The 17,575-nt window shown below is 42.1% G+C and overlaps 1 protein-coding gene across 5 annotated transcripts in view; it reads left to right on the top strand.

Annotated features, from left to right (window-relative positions):
• The window catches only part of LOC131447727 (potassium voltage-gated channel subfamily KQT member 4), a 40,979-nt gene that overhangs the window by 16,585 nt on the left and 6,819 nt on the right, over positions 1–17,575 (top strand). Inside the window, exons 2-12 of one of the 5 annotated variants that reach the window (XM_058619714.1) lie at positions 9,318–9,408; positions 10,760–10,886; positions 11,180–11,355; positions 11,796–11,921; positions 12,500–12,610; positions 12,707–12,802; positions 12,901–12,989; positions 14,614–14,634; positions 15,211–15,267; positions 16,706–16,935; positions 17,023–17,119. In XM_058619714.1, coding sequence (XP_058475697.1) covers positions 9,318–9,408; positions 10,760–10,886; positions 11,180–11,355; positions 11,796–11,921; positions 12,500–12,610; positions 12,707–12,802; positions 12,901–12,989; positions 14,614–14,634; positions 15,211–15,267; positions 16,706–16,935; positions 17,023–17,119 — 1,221 coding nt within the window. Of the gene's footprint in view, positions 1–9,317; positions 9,409–10,759; positions 10,887–11,179; positions 11,356–11,795; positions 11,922–12,499; positions 12,611–12,706; positions 12,803–12,900; positions 12,990–14,086; positions 14,213–14,613; positions 14,635–15,210; positions 15,268–16,705; positions 16,936–17,022; positions 17,120–17,575 lie in introns of all 5 variants that reach the window. The other 4 variants (XM_058619713.1, XM_058619716.1, XM_058619715.1 and 1 more) reach the window with 4 other exon arrangements.

A 17,575-nucleotide genomic window follows, 5' to 3' on the forward strand; every position in this document is an offset into this window, starting at 1 on the left:
TATACGCATACACTTTGTATCCTGTTTGTGGTGTTTTATAAAGTAAATATTTAACTAAATATAACCACATATTTTTCAAAAACAAAGCTACTAATTTAGAAGCTGTGTGTCACTGTTGATTATCCCCCCTGAAATATCGTCTGACAGTTACAGTAATACTGTAGATCTGCACAAAGTGTGGCAATACCCAACTCAGATGGGAACGTAGATCATTTTCCCACAGTGCTTTAAATGACCTCAACCCTCGCTATTAGTAACACTAGTCTTAACATTACACTGACCATTGTGTCATATATATTAGGTCCTTTTCAAGATCTGCTGACCACCGGGGTTGTGTGTGACCCCTGCTCACATTCTCACACCCCTTGCCTCAAATTCGGGGGCAATCCTATTACCCCAAGTTCAAATGTTACAGTCACTGTGCTATTTTGTTGTTTCTTAATCGCGGAGAGCTGCCTCTGACCCCCTGTAATCCATCACCAGAGATCCCCGCTGCCATGGTAACAGGATTAGACCTGTCACAGAGTAATGATGATTGGCCGGAAATCCAGTCGTAGCCCCTCGTCAAGGAGGGGGGTAAAATAGTGCAAGCTGTTTGTGTGTTTTGGGTCTTGGGGCGTTTCACCTCCAATAAACCTCTGAGAAGTCACATGACTGCGACCTGACTTTCACTGGGACATTTTTTGGTTTAAGTTTCAAAGCTCTTCAGTGCAAACGTGTCACATGGTCTTTTCTGCCTCACGTCTGTTATCCTCACTATCAGCTGTGACTCTTCTCCAACTGACTGATATTATACAAGCACACGGCCGTATGAAATAGCAGCTGATACACCGAGTAAAGGATTTGCAGACTCTGTGCTAATAGGCTTGCCACAGCTAAATGTCAGCGCTATCTCAGCATTTTGCCTTCACCCCGGTCTCCCTGCTCTGTATAGTACTCTTCACTCCATAAGTCCATAAGCAGCAAAGAGCAGCAATGAGAGACAATGGAGCGCATCCTCTGGATGGGTGTGTGTTGGGCTGCAGTGTGAGGCTGTGTGTGTGTGTGTGTGTGTGTGTGTGTGTCCATGTGCCTGTCTGTGATAGGCTGTGAGGACACACACGTTTTAATTTGTCTTTGTGAGCACATTTTGACCTTGTGAGGTCATTTCGGTTGGTCCTCACAACTTTAAAGGGCTTGTAGTGAGGGAAGTTTGGGTTTAGGGTTAGGTGAAGGTGCAGCACTCTAATGAGTGCTCTGAAGGCACAAAACACTTGGTGTTAGGGAATGCATTATGTCTATGTGTGCCTATTGTCTCGCCTTGTCTCCGACTCAAGCACTGATGACTTGCACTTAGACTCGGACTCAAGCATTGACTTCATTCACACTTGGAAGTTGGAAAGAAAGAAAGAAAGAAAGAAAGACTCTTTCTGACTGTTTTTCGTTTTTTTGTCTTTTACTATGCCCAAATAATTTGCCATAGTAAATGTATAGCTAAATTACCACCATAATGTTTATTTTTGTGCAACGGGAATTCACATGTGTAAGTGCGATGGGCATGCAGTTCTTGGCAGGCAACAACTCGGCATAGCGGCATAGTGTCTATTTTTGCATCTAATGGCGCTTTTCTACTATACAGTTCTAGCACTACTCGGCTCGACTCTACTCGGTTTGGTATCAGGCACGTCGTTTTCCATTGCTATAGTACCTCCTCAACGTAGGCCGGTTTGCCATAGCAGGACTGCACGAAACTGCAGAGATGCTGTTTTATACGTGACAGAAGCTATAGTGACGAGCAAGGCTGTTACTTTCAGTGTACTGAATCATTAGACTCAGTTCATTCCAAATATTGGCTCACAATCTGTGTGTCACAGTCGGTGTGTCGTACGTTGTGTTCATGACTCTTCCGGTGACGACGCTCTCTGACGGCTCCGTTTGCTTGGAACCTCGACAGAGCAGGTGCTAAAAAAGCACCGGGTACTATCGCTAATGGAAAAGCAAAAAAAAACCCAGTAGAGTCAAGCCGTGCTGCAACTTTATCGTGGAAAAGCACAATAATAATAAAGTCATTGGGGATGATGATGATGACGTGAAAAAGATGTATTTTGTCTATAAGTCACACATGATGTAGTTTTTGAAGCCTCTCCTTGATTGACTTTGTACATTTACTAAAAATAACGAGAACAATTTTGCAACGCGCTGTCCTTATGTTGTGAAAAACATATTCCCACCAGGTCGAATCACCGCCAACAAGGTCACTTTCACGGTCTCGCCCAGGCATTTATCCTTTCCAATATGTGGTGCAACTTTAATTTCACTCCATTATGTGACCACACATATTTCTCTAGTCACTAACCGACCACACCACATATCTGTAAAGACATGTGTCAGTGAGGCTCCAGAAAAACAAGTGGAAGTTTATTTCTCTAGGTCGGAATTGACATTTTCCTGATATTTGTGGACTAATGTGTCGCTCGTTTCAAGAAGATTCTTACAGACCTTGCGCTCTGTATTTTCTCTGATACTTTGTTAGTATTAACATAAATTTAGAGCCTCCAGTTAGTCATTGCTTAAAGTTTCCGGCCAAACCAATGCCGCTTAGAGTCCAATCTGTGACTTACTGTTCCAAGGTCCATTGTGATAGATCGTCAAGGTGGACCCTTCCGTTCAAGAAATGCATGCTGGGATAGGCCATAGATAGATATATGAATGTCGTTTTTACATCTCTGATAGTTAAGTTGGTGTATTGTTTGGATAGTTTATACAGTGGGACCAGGATTAAGAATATAAGTTTGCTCTAGAGTGTTTTCTCTCCCTCTTGTGGTCTAATTACTCCCAACATTTGGGATAATGCCTTGGAACTATGAGCTCTTGGAGACAGCCAGATCCGAAAGAAAACTATCAATAAAAGTGTCATTTGGAATCCAAAGATTTTTCCCACATTTTAAAGCCCCTCGCTGAGATCTTTATTACCGATAAATCCCCAAAATCATGACATCTGTTTCAAAATAATTTAGTAGATTGATTTTCGCATCACTTTTGCATCACTTTTTGTGTGATTCTGCAGTGACTGAGTGCTCAGAGGTCAGGACATTGCTACTCTGTTATTTAGGTCCAGGGAAAGGAAAGACGTCCTAAGTGGTGACGCAACAAAAGAGACTGTTTCAATGAATCAAATACTTGGAACAAAGCACTCAATTATGATGTGATATAACACTGGCTGTGTGTGTATCTAAGAGAGCGTGTGTGTATTTGTTACCTCTTGAGGATAATCACTGACCTTGTCAGGATCAGTAGTTGAAAACCAGGTCGTTATGAGACACAACCTTATTTCTGAGCCTTTCCGTGGTTATGGTTATGGTTATGGTTAAGGTTAAGGTTAAGGCTAAGGCGTTCAAAATGAATGGAAGTCATGTATTGTCCTAAAAAGAATAGCTGCACAAACCTGTGTGTGTGTGTGTGGTTGTGACATTCACCAGCTTGGAAAATGTATCAGTGCAAACCGTCACTCTGTTTGAAATGCATCATCTGACGACAGACATTGGAACAGTGTAGCAATCTGTGGCTCTTTGTCGAGCGTGTGTGTGTGTGTTTGTTTTGCTGAGCAGTGGACGTGTCTCGGTGGTGGTGGTGGTGTGTGTGTGAGCTACGGTGGTGTTAGGAAGAACTCTGTATATGTTTATAAAGAACATTATTTGTGCTGAAGCGTCACTTGTGATGCAAACTGCCAAGGTTGCACCTTTTCTGAGCAGTGTGACCGACACTCATTACACGAGTGTGTCTCTCTCCGTTATGTTAATAATTTATCCTGTCACGTCACTTTTTTTTTTCCTGGAGGTTGTGGCATTCGTTGGAAAACAAACACATTCCTCTTGTTGTTCCACAACACTCCGATGTGTCCCCCCTCGCTCCCCTCTCCCCTCTCCCTCCCCCCCGGGCGTTACTAGAGCTTCTGAAATGCTCACTCAGCTTCTTTCCTTGTGAAAAAGCACTTTTCATCCCTTGTTTGTTTGTGTGTGTGTTGTTTCTATATTTTTGTCCCTGCCTTGAAAGTTCTGCTGTCCCAGAAGAAGAAGAAGAAGAAGAAGTGGGAGTGGCTAACTAACGGGTCGTAAGATTGGCCAGCTTGAGTTGTGCTGCGTTAGCTGTGCTCTGCACACTACCTGCACACATTTTGTCTGCAGTCGCTATTTAAGGAGAGGGAAACACTATTAATATCTTTCTCCTGTTTCCACCTTTCCTCTCTTCCTCCTCTCCCTCCCTCCTCTTTCTCAGCTGACGATACTCTCACTCCTCTTTCTCGCTCTGCTACCTCACCTTTCTCCTGTCTTTACTCCTCTCTGAATGGGACGCAGTCGTTTTCTTTTCTTCATCTTTCGTTTCTTAGCTGCTTTGCTGTGGCCTGCATGTTGTGGTTACACCTCTGTAGACACAGCAAAGGTGTGAAGTTCTTCGTTACCAAGGTGACATTTGACATCACATGACACGCGTGTGTCCGTCAGACTCTCTGCTATAAATACATTTCATGTGCTAAACTCCTGTGTGCATTTGTTTAAGCACATCCGCGTGTTTACCCGTGCATGTCGCTGTAAGTGAGCGTTCAATAATTGGACTGTGCATGTGCTCTCTTTTTTTGTTTGTGTATTTGTGCACCTGCAGCATGTGCACAGATTGCAGGTCAATGCCTGAAAGTTGTTGTTAGGTCACGATTGATCTAGGTTGACGCCGCGCACACACACACACACATACACCTGCAAATCTACACATACGGGTAGAGGTAACATGACATGACTTATGGCTCTTTCCCTTAATGTCTAACATCATCTGTTACCTGTTCTTCTCCCTTTCCTTTTCTAGATTTTCACTCATTTACCAGTATCATTTGAAATCTATAAATCTTGACACCTTTTATGTGACTTTCCTCTGTTTCTGTACATCTTTCCTCCCTGTTGTCTTCATCATGGTGACAAAGCCTCTCTCCCCCCCCCCCCCTCCTCGCCTCCTCTGTTATGTGAAACTGATAGCTGCTTTATCATCCAGCGAAGATTGAATAAAATGTGCATTCTCCCACATTCCTGCTCTGCCTCTCTCTGTCCGACTGAGTGCTGACCTCACACGGTGTAATGTAGCCTCTACACAGTGTCATATATGTTTATTAGCACTGGTAATAGCTGTTTATCTCACTTCAGTATTTTCAGTAATGTGAGATCTTCCTTTTCACTTATAAGTTTACAGGAAAACAGCAGTAAGAGCACCCAGTTCAACGTACATTACAAGCAGTCAGCTCGCCCTGCAGCCTGCTGTGCATTTGTTTGTTGTCTGCCTCACCAGCAGCCCAATAGCCCTCTGGAGCTTTACATGCCTTCAGCCAGAGTATATGTGCACTTTATACAGTATAAACAAAGGCATGTGGTTTGTAACAGTGATCAGTTATTGTTTTAAAGGAGAGGTACTCTACTTTACTGTACTGTACTTCTTTCTTTCTTGCTTGCATCTTTCTTGATTCTCTTGCGTCCGTGAGACAAATGACTCTCGGTCAGATCTTGAAGAAAACTTTGTGTATATAGCAGAGCATGCATTATCCTTTCTAAAGAAGTTCTGCAGCCATTATTAACACAGACAGCCTTGCAGTAAACCTCCAGCGGGCCTGACTTTTATCAACCAATGTCTGTCTTTTTACAAGTGCTGCATCTACACTATCTTGTGATGACGCCTCCGATTATGATGTTCACTTTGTCTCCTCTCTACATCCCAAATAATGAATGTTCGACTTGATGTTTTTCCAATTGATGCAGAACTGTAAACCGCACAAGTCTGAGCTTCTTTTGATGTCCTCTTGAGAACTATTTGGTGGATTTTTCTCTTTAAACATTGATGTATAAATCTCTAGATCGGATATCGGAAAGATAAAAATGCAAAATCCGATAGAAAAAAATACAAAAATCCTTTGTATCTCATGTTTCACTCGGCACACACTGTAAAAAATGTAAATAAAACAACAACATTTGTTATACAGTTGGGGAATTATGTCTTTGAAATGGTTGTTAACAGCTTCATAGTTCATAAATGGTCTAAATTGACTGTATTGGACAAATTATCTGTATCGGTAGATAGAGTTTTTTTATATCAGTATTGGTATTGGACACAAAAAAGTGGTACCTTCCCATCCCTAGTTGGCATACATGATGTCATACTGCTGCCTTCTTCTCTCTGAGCTGTCCTCTGATTGGTCAAAGTCTAAGTCAAAGACATATTGGAGGTACAGAGGTCTGGTCTAAAAGGTTGTTATGGAATAATTGATCGATAGCGCCCAAAATATCCTGCCTCCTGTACCTTTAAAAGCACTGGTCATACTGTATACATATATTCAGTGTCGCTTGATTATTAAAGCCTACAGAGCAGCATTTACTTGAGTGGAGGACTTGAACATAGATGGGGGTGAGTGGTATTTTACAGCCGTGTGTCATGTGTGATTTGAGGTCTGTTTGTAGTTTGTGGTCTGGATGAGCTGAGCTTTCGTTACGTGACACCCTACAAAAATCTACTCTTTGTTTATGCACACTGGCTGCACACAGGCACGGCGAGCCGCGTTGGCGGCATTTTTTTGTTTTTTACTGTATATCGGGGATTGTTTCCAGGTAAATGCAGAGTTGCTCTGAAAACTCACTTCTGTGCGGGAATGTTGTGTCGGCATTTTGTGAAAACTGCCAAGCTGTCGATCCGGCTATCTGTGCTGTAACGTGTTTCCTGTCATAAAGCACCTGAGATGCTGCCCCAGTGCATCTCCTTCTTATTGAAAGCCATACAGTGGTTTCAGTCAGTTGAGGGGAAAAAGACAGCCGCGTTAGTCAGCATATTGCTCTGTTGACGAACGACTGAAATGCATTGTTTGTGGAAAGCCATCCAAAGTGCGTTTTTCCGAGCGACTCCACTGTGGTGTGATCACAAACTCTCCTCCTTGCACACATCACTGCGCTGAGGAAGCGTACAGTAGTAATTAAGACTGTTCACACTTTTCACACTCGTCACACTTGGTGTCCAGTGTCTATCTGGCCATCTTAAGTCGACTCTGTTGTCTATTCCTGATTATTGACACCATGCACTCTATGAAGTGACAACAGATACCAGACTTTTCAGAACAGCCGTCTCTAAGTTGCAGGAAACATCCACAGCGTCCTGGACACCCCTCACGTCCTTCCTTCCTGTTGTCCTCTGTCATTAGTGGTGTAAAGCTGATGCAAGGTTACATATAGTATATCATTTCACTTGGTTACTCAACTGATTGGACCCTGAGGGTGCAGGTCTTTCTTATTGTTTCCTCCTCTGTTCAATCAATACTGATGAATGTGGTCTTCTGTTTGTGTATTCCACATTTCCTCTCTTTCTTTCAGTCCGATATTTCCAGTGTTTGCTTCATTATTCACAATTTCAAGCAGCTTTTTCCAGTGAGATGCTTTTGGTTTTACTTATCGTGTTGAAAGGGGACGTCTGTGCGAGGCCACAAGAATCAGTTTAGTGTCCAACAAGTGCTCTCTAACTTTGGTCTCTGACATGTGGACCAGCTGGACATGCAGCTGCCACCTGGCTTATCCCATCTCACTGGATTCACATGGCACAGAGAACAGGCAGCGTCACTGTGCGTCTGCGTGCAACTCTTTTCTGCCTCATGTCTCTCGGCTCTAATTTTATGTTTTGTACAGTCTGTCCTCTTGCAATTGATCTGCGGTCGTAGATCCTTTGTTCGGGTGCTTTGGTTCTTTTCGCTGAGCCGCTTTAAAGGTGTCGTACGTGAGGAATAATGGCAAATTAATAAGTTTAGTCGTTTTACTGGGATACTTTACATTAAGATATGAGACAAATATGAGAAATTTAAAAAATGTAGATCAGAACTTGTACAGTTTTAGAGTAATTATACTTTTTGACATTTTGTTACATCAAATGTGTTCACCGTTACTCTTTATCACCACTCTCTATTCTCCTGTTTCTGACCAATAGCTACTAAATAAAAAGAGATAAGTTAATACGTATAATCTCTTCTGCTGTCTCCTGAACACTAAAGCTCTTTTTAACCTTGCCATAGACACATCCACTGAAACAACATCTAACAATAACTTTTTCCACAGATGAAGAGGGACATGGCGGGGTGGTTACCTCATTAGTGGGAACATAGTTCTTTTTAGTTGCGTGTCTTACCTAACGTGATTGTTTTTACTGTACGCGTCGTCTTTAGTCTTTCAGAGAGAACTGCACTCTCACAGAACTGCTTTCAAGTGCTTTGCTGAGCAGAAAGTGTAAATTATGCTCACGTCCGTCTTGTCCTGCACCTGATTATCGAGGGCGACAGTGCGGAGACTTCTCGTCACGTCTCCGTTTGGCTGAAGAGAAGTGTTTATATGAACTTGAGAGCGCCGAGAACATACGACAACTTAGGAAAATTTATGTTGCTTTTTATTCTGGAGTAGTTCTCAAACTGAAGTGGCTATCATGTCTGCGGCGCGGTCATTGCTGTCACGGCAGAGATTCACTGTCGTCTGTTCCACAGGTGAAAAGTGTGTGTTTATAGAGCACATTTAAAAACATCACAGTTGCCCAACATGCTGCACAGTGACAGTAAAATGACATAAAACATAATAAGTAAATAAATAAATAAATAGAAACGCATAAAAACCCCAGCAACATCTCACATTCACAGGTCTATAAAAACGTAGAAAACCGCAAAGGCCAAGGAGAAGAAGACAAAACTCAAACATAGACAACAGATCATATTAAATAATTCTAATAAAAAAAACCAAAACATTTGTTTTAGCTACATTTAAGATAGATTTTAAAGTCTCACTTGCAGTTTTTATGTTTATCACAATGTTAAGTGTCTGTCTATTATATCTAAGTAGTAAAACAAAAAGATATTATGATATGTAAATATTATGTAAACATAAATAAGGTATATAAATAACAACACAATGTTTATACATTGATGCTTCGAATGTTTTACTTCCACTGTGTTTGGCTTTATGTCAGTTTACTTGCATACAGATACAGACACAACTGAATTTGGTTCCATTCTTGTGATTCTTATGCCAACTAAGAATATTAGTGAGCGTGCTGAGTTTTCGTTTGGTCATGGATCAACACATTTCTTCCTGTTTATTTATAATTGACTTTTTCTCAGTTGGTTAATCATTCAGAGCGTGAACAAGGCATATTGTAATGACTTTTATTTTGTTCATTTGCGCCCTTCTCTTAAGGGATTAATGTAAGGCTTCTTATTTCTATTGTGTGTATTTTGTAATGTGTTTATTGACTCTATATATGTGTGTGTGTGTGTGTGTGTGTTTCAGATTTCTGCTGGTTTTCAGCTGCTTGGTGTTGTCTGTGTTCTCCACCATCCCTGAACACCAGAAGTTTGCCAATCAAGGCCTCTTCATACTGGTAAAACCTCGCCTCTCTCTCTCTCACACACACACACACACACACACACACACACACACAACCGCTCACGTAGTGCATCTGCATGTGCTCACGTGCTATTGTTATGTTTGCCACGGGAGGCACTGACAGCGAGGAGCGCAGGTGCGAGGATTCAGGTGTTGTTGACTGCGCAGGAAGTCTCAGCCACAATCCACTCACCTTAATAGCTATCCCATAATCTCTCCTCCTCCTCCTCCTCCTCCTACTGTACTTTAGGTAATGGACACTTGCTCTCTCTCTTCCTTAACCTGACTTGTCATCTCTAAATTGCCCGTTCTCCCCGCTCTTCCCACCTTGCTCTTCTTTGCATGTTATTTAATGGTCTGCTTTCACTCTGTTCACTATTTCCATCAATCAGCCGACCATTAGCAGGCAGTCACCCATTAGTGGACTTAACTTACACGGTCATTTACTCTAATGACATTCAGTGCACCTTAACCTGCCCGTAATAAGGACGAGACTGACTGAGTGTTGTGTTAATGGCCTTTGACTGTTATGGTATAAGCTTTAGGATGTTTTGATGTAGGGATGCGCCATATTAGACTTTTACCCGATATACCACAAGTGCCTGGGCCGATAACTGATACCGATATCGATATATATATATACATATTTCATTGTCGCCCAACTGCAGAGGTTGTTTAGTCTCTTCTGTCGTCAAATGAACACAATATTCTTCATCCAAATGTCGCAGCAGATGTGGATATAAAATATCTCTATTGTGCAAAATTAAATAAGCAACAAAAATATTACAGCTGTCGGAGGCGCTAGCATAGAAGTCAAGGAGGTAGCAGCTTTTTCAGCCTACTATTTTAGTCATTAGTTATTCATCGGTGTGTTTATCGTTAATAATACTATTTTAAAGCCAATATCTGCCGATACCGATATCGTGCCGGTAATATCGTGCATCCCTATTTTGATCTTTTAATGAAATCTTATGTATGAAATAAATCGTTGTTACTTTTAAACTTTTCTTGTGTGTTAAAATGGAGGCGTGGTAGTGTAGGGCCACATGTCAATCATGTGAAGAATATACACATGAGTAGATATTTGTGTGAAATTAAGAGCATTTACTCACTTAAATAAATAAAAAATCTGATATTTGATGCCTCAATTTTGACAAAGCAGTAGATAATGAATGAATGAATGAAGTTTAATCTTCATTGCCTGTGACATACTTCATATAAATGTATGCTCCCACATTCACATGATCCTCCACAACATTAATGTTTGATCTGCCTGTAAATGCTGCACTCACTTGTCACATGACCTGTCCTCTTTTGCCTATGTGTGTGTGTGTGTGTGTTGGTAGGAGTTTGTCATGATTGTCGTGTTCGGTTTCGAGTACTTCATCAGGATCTGGGCGGCGGGCTGCTGCTGCCGATACCGAGGATGGAAGGGGCGGCTGAGATTTGCTAGAAAGCCCTTCTGTGTCATAGGTTAGTATTTGTGTGTGTGTGTGTGTGTGTGTGAATGTCGCACAGTCCTGTGGACGACAACAAGACTGACACATAATAATAATAACTGATTATCTGAATATCTGATCTGTCTAACTATTATTATATTATAAGGTATGTTCATTTGTTCAGTGGAGTAAAGCGCCCATGTGTGGGTTTTTATTCATATGCAGTGCACTATGCCGGCTCTGTGTGTGTGTGTGAATGTGTTCCTTTATGTTTATTCACTAAACTGTGAAACCACCTCATCATCAGTCCTCTCTCCGTCCCCGCAGACTTCATAGTATTTGTGGTGTCACTGGCGGTGATCGCTGCAGGAACGCAGGGCAACATCTTTGCCACCTCAGCTTTGCGAAGCATGCGCTTCCTGCAGATTTTACGCATGGTTCGTATGGACCGGCGGGGAGGCACGTGGAAACTACTGGGCTCGGTTGTTTACGCTCACAGCAAGGTGGGAACTCACACCGAGCCTCACACCGTTGTCTGGGTTATATCTGAGCAGGATTTACATCTATTGACGACTCGCACAGACATTGATTGTGTTGTTTGTGTTTGTGGTGTGTTTGTGTGTGTTGTGTGTATTTGCAGTGCATGCTGTCAAACTTGTTTGTAGTGTTTCCTCTCAGTGAGGACATAATTCGGACACTGTGCTCATGTTTGACAGTCAGGTGTTGGTGTACAGCATGTGCTGCAGATCACAGTGCAAATGTGATGATGAACTCATGCGTCAGCTGTTTAAGCAGAACTGTGCAGTCCAGATGTGATGATGATGATGATGATGATGATGATGGGAATTGAATCATTAATGATAATCAGTGTTAACAACAGAGGGTATGATGATGTAAAGATGCTGTTCAGCTGTAATTGATACCTCCTCTCATGTTCTCTCAGGAGTTGATTACAGCTTGGTACATCGGTTTCCTGGTCCTGATCTTTGCCTCCTTCCTCGTCTACCTGGCAGAGAAAGACTACAACACAGACTTCAATACCTATGCAGACTCCCTCTGGTGGGGGACTGTGAGTACTGCATAATGGGCACACAGTCTCTCACACATAGGCACACACACACACACCGTTCTGTCGCTTGGACTTTAGAGGAAATTACATTATTTCCTTTTATATATTTTTTCATTTCCTGCAGTCTTCCTTATTACCTACAGTAAAGGAAACCTTTCAAACCTGAACCCAGTGAACCACGGAGTTCATCCACATCACATTTGAAATCCCCGACTCTTACCCAAACCTCAATCTTACCTTAACTTAAATCTTACCTTCTTAAAGATGCAGTGTGTAACTGCTGAATGTCTGAGCTTTTTGAGCGAGCAGTAGAATTCACTTCCCAAACTTTCTGTGGATGCCTTTTTTGTGTTTTTATTCATACCAACTCAATTCTGCTCAATTTGTCTCGTCGTAACACTGAGATACTTATCAGCATTGTGTGAATCTTATTGACATAAGTTTATATTTAAAAGCTCTGCTTTATGGTTTACATTTTAGGGACACTTGCTCTGGACACCGTCTCCGTATTGACACAATGTGAACAAATATAGGTGACATTACATTGTGTGTGTGTGTGTGTGTATCTTCTCTTCTAGATCACTCTCACGACTATTGGCTATGGTGATAAAACCCCTCGTACGTGGCAGGGACGACTCCTCGCTGCAGGCTTTGCTCTTCTTGGAGTCTCTTTCTTTGCTCTCCCTGCTGTACGTCCCCCAAGATCTTATTTATTTATTCTTTATTCATGGGTGTGCCCTGTTTGCTTGGTCAGTGTTGACTTAAAGTTTGCCTCTAACCCACAGGGAATTCTAGGGTCAGGTTTTGCCCTGAAGGTTCAAGAGCAGCACCGGCAGAAGCATTTTGAGAAAAGGAGGATGCCTGCTGCCAACCTGATACAGGTGATGACCACAATGAGATTCCTTCATATCTTTATTAGATGTGGAGTTGTTCCGGGCGGGTTGTTTCTGAACGTCTTCTGTTTTGTGGCTTTGTTCAGGCTGCGTGGCGTCTCTACTCCACAGATGCCAAACACTCCTATCTCACGGCTACATGGTACTTCTACGACAGCATGCTGCCCTCGTTCAGGTAGGTGCTCACATCTCGGATTTGACCGAGTCTAAAACTTGTCGTTGTGTTTCTCGGTGTAATAAATGAAGACAGAGATGATTTGTTTTGCTCTGGAAAATAGTCAACCGCCAAAAACTCATCTGCTCATACATTTATTATGTTATTATGTTATTTTCATTTGTGGGCAGTGGTGGTTTTGACAGAAAGCAGTACTGTCCATTTCCCTAAAATTATTATTTCGGAATTAAATGGTAGCACTTTACGGTACAGTCACAAGAGTATGATGATTATTTTGTAACATGGGAAACAATATTATGGTCATTTCTTCTTATTTCTATACAGTAGTAATCACTTTAGTAAGTAACATATTGGCAATAACAATGGGAAATGTAAATGAGGCTTAAGGGAGTATGAATTTCAACTTAATTATACAGTCATTTGATTCCCAAACGTTTTTATTTGTCACGTCTGTGTGCAGCACTTTGGCCAACTCTGTTTTTTTCTTTAAAGTGCTTTATAAATAAAGTTGGATTGGAATGGATTGGAAGGCATAACACTCATGACATGTAGCCTATGGTAATTCTCATCACCATGTTATTACGTAGATATTACTTTGGAAATACCATGGTATCATTGTGATATTATCTCCTTTTTTACACTATTTCAATTGTTATTGCAAAATGGAAATTGCATCATTAATAAGATGGTATTGCCATAATATTACCTCCCTCTGTTACCATGTCATAACTCCACTGTGATGTAAAGTGTTAGCATTTTAAGTCTATTGTCATTACTTTTGTTCTACGCAGTGGTTTCTCATATTTTGCATTCATTTTTTTATATTAATTTGACTAATTTTTTTGTTTACTTAAAAGGAGAGGAACATGAGAGAATGCGTTTCACATTAAAGTCAAGTCACCTTTCAATAACTTAGACTCAAAGTTTAGCATTCTCTTATTTTTCTCACGTATCCCTCTTCTTTTGAGTTTGTGGACCATTGATTTGGCCTTTTTGTGAGGTGTTCATTATTTATTGTTTTTTTTTTGTTGATTTGTCATGTTTTTTTTGTTGTTTTTTTGTTTGTTTTTGGTTTATTTGTGCACGTGGGGTGTCAGAGAACTGACTCTACTGTTCAGTCACCTCCAGCGACAGCGCAATACCAAGAAGGTTCTCCCCAACTCCTACCACACGCTGCTGTCTGGGCTGCGGCCCTACAGCTCCCCCTATCTGTCGGGGGACAGGTATGCACACCGCCACCACCACCACCACCACCACCTGCAGCCTCGCAGTACATCCAGGTGGCCAAAAACAAACTCATGCTCACACACGGCAAGGACATACAGGAGGACATATTCAACACATGCACTCTTAGCAAAACCTCAAGGCTGACTGCTTCCGGAGCTTTCTGCATGGTCGTGTTTCGTGTGTAACAGTATTTCACTAACATCTAATCTGAGACCACTGTGTTGCAGGACCCCCTGCTTTCTGCATTTCTGTCTGCTTCGCTCATACCCTCACCATCTCCACCACCTCCCATTGTTCACTCACCAATTTCCTCTTCCTGTCTTCCTCCCTTCTTCCCCTTTACATCCATTGTGTCTTTTTCTATGCCATCCATCCTCCATCCTCCACCTGTTCTCAGGAAGGCAGAAGTTCCATGCAGGTTTGTTCTTCATGAGCTGTGCTTGTTGTTGCCAGGATGTCTATAACAAGTGTGAATTTCCTGTATTTGTTAAGTGACTGGTAATGTAAAATGGACTTGTGCATGCATTAGACATGAGAAGTGCAGTGGTGTTTATTGATAATATGCTGCTACTGGTAGAATATCCTTGAATTGAGGAGCTGCTCTCAAACCATGCCGTTAAATGGGATGTCCTGATGAATATACTCGGGTAACGACCTTGGCATGATCCCCCCCCCCCCACCAATGATGAAAACCTTCTTCCTCATTCGTCACTAAGTGTGTCTCCATAATCCAAAATGCCTCTTGGAAGCACAGTATCTCTTTTTGTTAAGTTGAAGAAACAAGACAGGGCTATTTGGACTATGGAGATGTTCCACTTCACCCTTCCACCTGACCTCACTCTCATTCCCTGGTTCTTCCCCCCTCTACCTTTACTTCTCATTGGTTCACCATGTACCCAGGTTGAGTCTGAGAACTTCTCGTCCTTCTTCACCCACTCCTTCCATTCCTCGCTTCCCCTCACCCTCTCTCCCTCTGCCTTGTGTGTGTCCCCAGTCAACTGCTCTCTAAAAAGCGGGGTTTCTTCCGGATTCACGCCGGTCGCAAGCAGAGGTATCCACGGCAACAAGCCTGTGCACGGGGCACGCTAAAACGTCACAGATCAATAACACCACTCCCCCCCCAACCCCCTTCCTACACGTTCTTATCTCTTTGCCTGAAACCCTCAAACCTTTGTGGGCCTGTGCTGTGACAGTTGGCTTATTTGCAGTGATGGATTAATCCAAAACCTTTAATAGGCACAAAGCTCAAGTCCACAAATGCTTGAGTGAGGTTGTTTTTTTTTTTGAGTGCTGAAGATACGGCTGAATTTAATTGCTTTGGCTTGAAGTTACAATGAAACCATGTGTTTAAAACATGACAGCAATCGTTACGACTGTGACTTATAGTCTTTTACTTCCATCGGACATCAAAAAAAAAAAAAAGTGAGCGTCGACCTTTCAGAAACTGAATGATTCAGCATGTTGTTCTGTTTCATATGAATCACATGGGCCTTTTCTATCCAATCAGTCGATTTGTGCTTTAAAAGGTTTTTAAAGGGCAACAAAGCCTCCGTTGCATGCGATAGTCTTTCAATGATTTGGAACGACTGAGCCGAGTTACGGTGCCGAATGCACCCAAATCATTTATTTGCATGCAAAGGTGTTTTTGCTCGAGCACCCCACCCCCCCCCCTCCATTCCACCTGAAACATTTCAGCCTGCTCGTATGTTATGGTGTTTCTATTAACATCCTCTCACACTATTTAAATTTTTAATTTAAATGGCCTGCTATAACACACGCACAACAAAGAGTATATCATCGTAAAAAAAAGAACGACTGCGTCTGGAATTGCTCTGTGGTGCATGACATTTGCATTTCCTTACAGATCTGTGACAGTGAGTAACATGTAAGTGGCTGCAGAGAGGTTAGTGGTCCTCGGACCGTGCTTTGACAGCAGAGCATGTCGGAGAGAGCTTTACTGAGCCACGGTTGTAGAGAGTCGCTAAAGTGCTCAATGAGGTGCTTTATGTACGGCTGCTCGTTGAAGCCGATATTTTAAAGCTTATCCACATGGTTGGAAGGATAAAGGAAGTGTATCTGGGTCTGATGGTGGGTGGAATGCGTTCCCAGCAGTACTGCAGGTCTTGAATCAGGTCTGATTTTGCTGAATTAAGTGTAATGTCAGAAGTAGAACCTCACTTCCTCCTCGATAAGTCAGCTAGTGAAGACAAAAACCATGTCTGTTTGGTTCGTGTGATGTTTTTTTGTCTCAGTAAAGACGTTTTTGTAAAAATCGGGGGCCATGTTTGTTGTGTCACATCACCTTTACTAACAACTTCTTTTCTAACAAGCTCAGGCTGGCCCTCTGCTGCTTCCCTTAACCCCCCTCCCAGGATTACACAGTTTAGTTTTCACATGAAGGTCAAAGGCACGGACATTGTGATTATTCAGAAAAAAAAAACTGCCATCGCCTCACAGATGTTTGACTGTTTTATGTTTTCACCTGCCAGCGGTAAAATGGGCTTCCGCGATCGTATCCGGATGAGCAATTCCCGATCGTCCCAAACCATTCGAAACAAGGCGTCGCCACAGCCTCCGGGCTCCGGGGTCCGACTCTCTCCCAGCCAGGAGAACGTTCCAGAAGTCACCAGTCCAGGGAAGGTCCAGAAGAGCTGGAGCTTTAATGACCGCACACGCTTTCGCACGTCGCTTCGCCTCAAGCCACGGCCCCCGGCTGATGGTAGGCAACACTTTTCATCAACACTCACAAGACTCTTTGCTGTGTACCAGTATCTTTGAATGACTTCCATATACCTTGGTCTCGTAGAGGGGCTTGGCGAGGACAGCGTGGAAGACAAACCATATTGTGATGTGGCCATGGAGGAGGTGATCCCAGCTGTGAAGACACTTATACGAGCTGTCAGGTGAGTTTGACCATTTTTCACATTTTGAACATGAAAGAAAGCAAAAATGAAAGAAAGAAAGAAAAGCAGAAATTGTCAAACATTTCCTTTCAATCTTTGGGGCCCCAAAAAAGGAGAAGGCAGAAGAGGCCTTCCCCCCTTTTACTTTTTGAACGTTTATATTATAAACTGTTCTAATATTACTGAGTATATCCTGCAATCTATATCCAAATGAAATTGAAGAAAATAATATATGCACCCATATAGGAAAAAAACAACGGTCTGACATTCATGTTACTCCTACAACAAAACGAAAAGAAACCAAAACAGTACAGGTGGGAAGTCTACATCATCATATTTCCATCCTGTATTTCTTCAGTATATTTTTTCTAAGTAGTCTTTTAAATTTGATTATTGTTCCACATGATCTTGAGGAAAGAAAAAACTGTACACATGCTGTACACCTGTCATTCTATA

Source organism: Solea solea, chromosome 20 (assembly GCF_958295425.1).
Source record: "Solea solea chromosome 20, fSolSol10.1, whole genome shotgun sequence".
In the NCBI taxonomy this organism is placed as follows: domain Eukaryota; kingdom Metazoa; phylum Chordata; class Actinopteri; order Pleuronectiformes; family Soleidae; genus Solea; species Solea solea.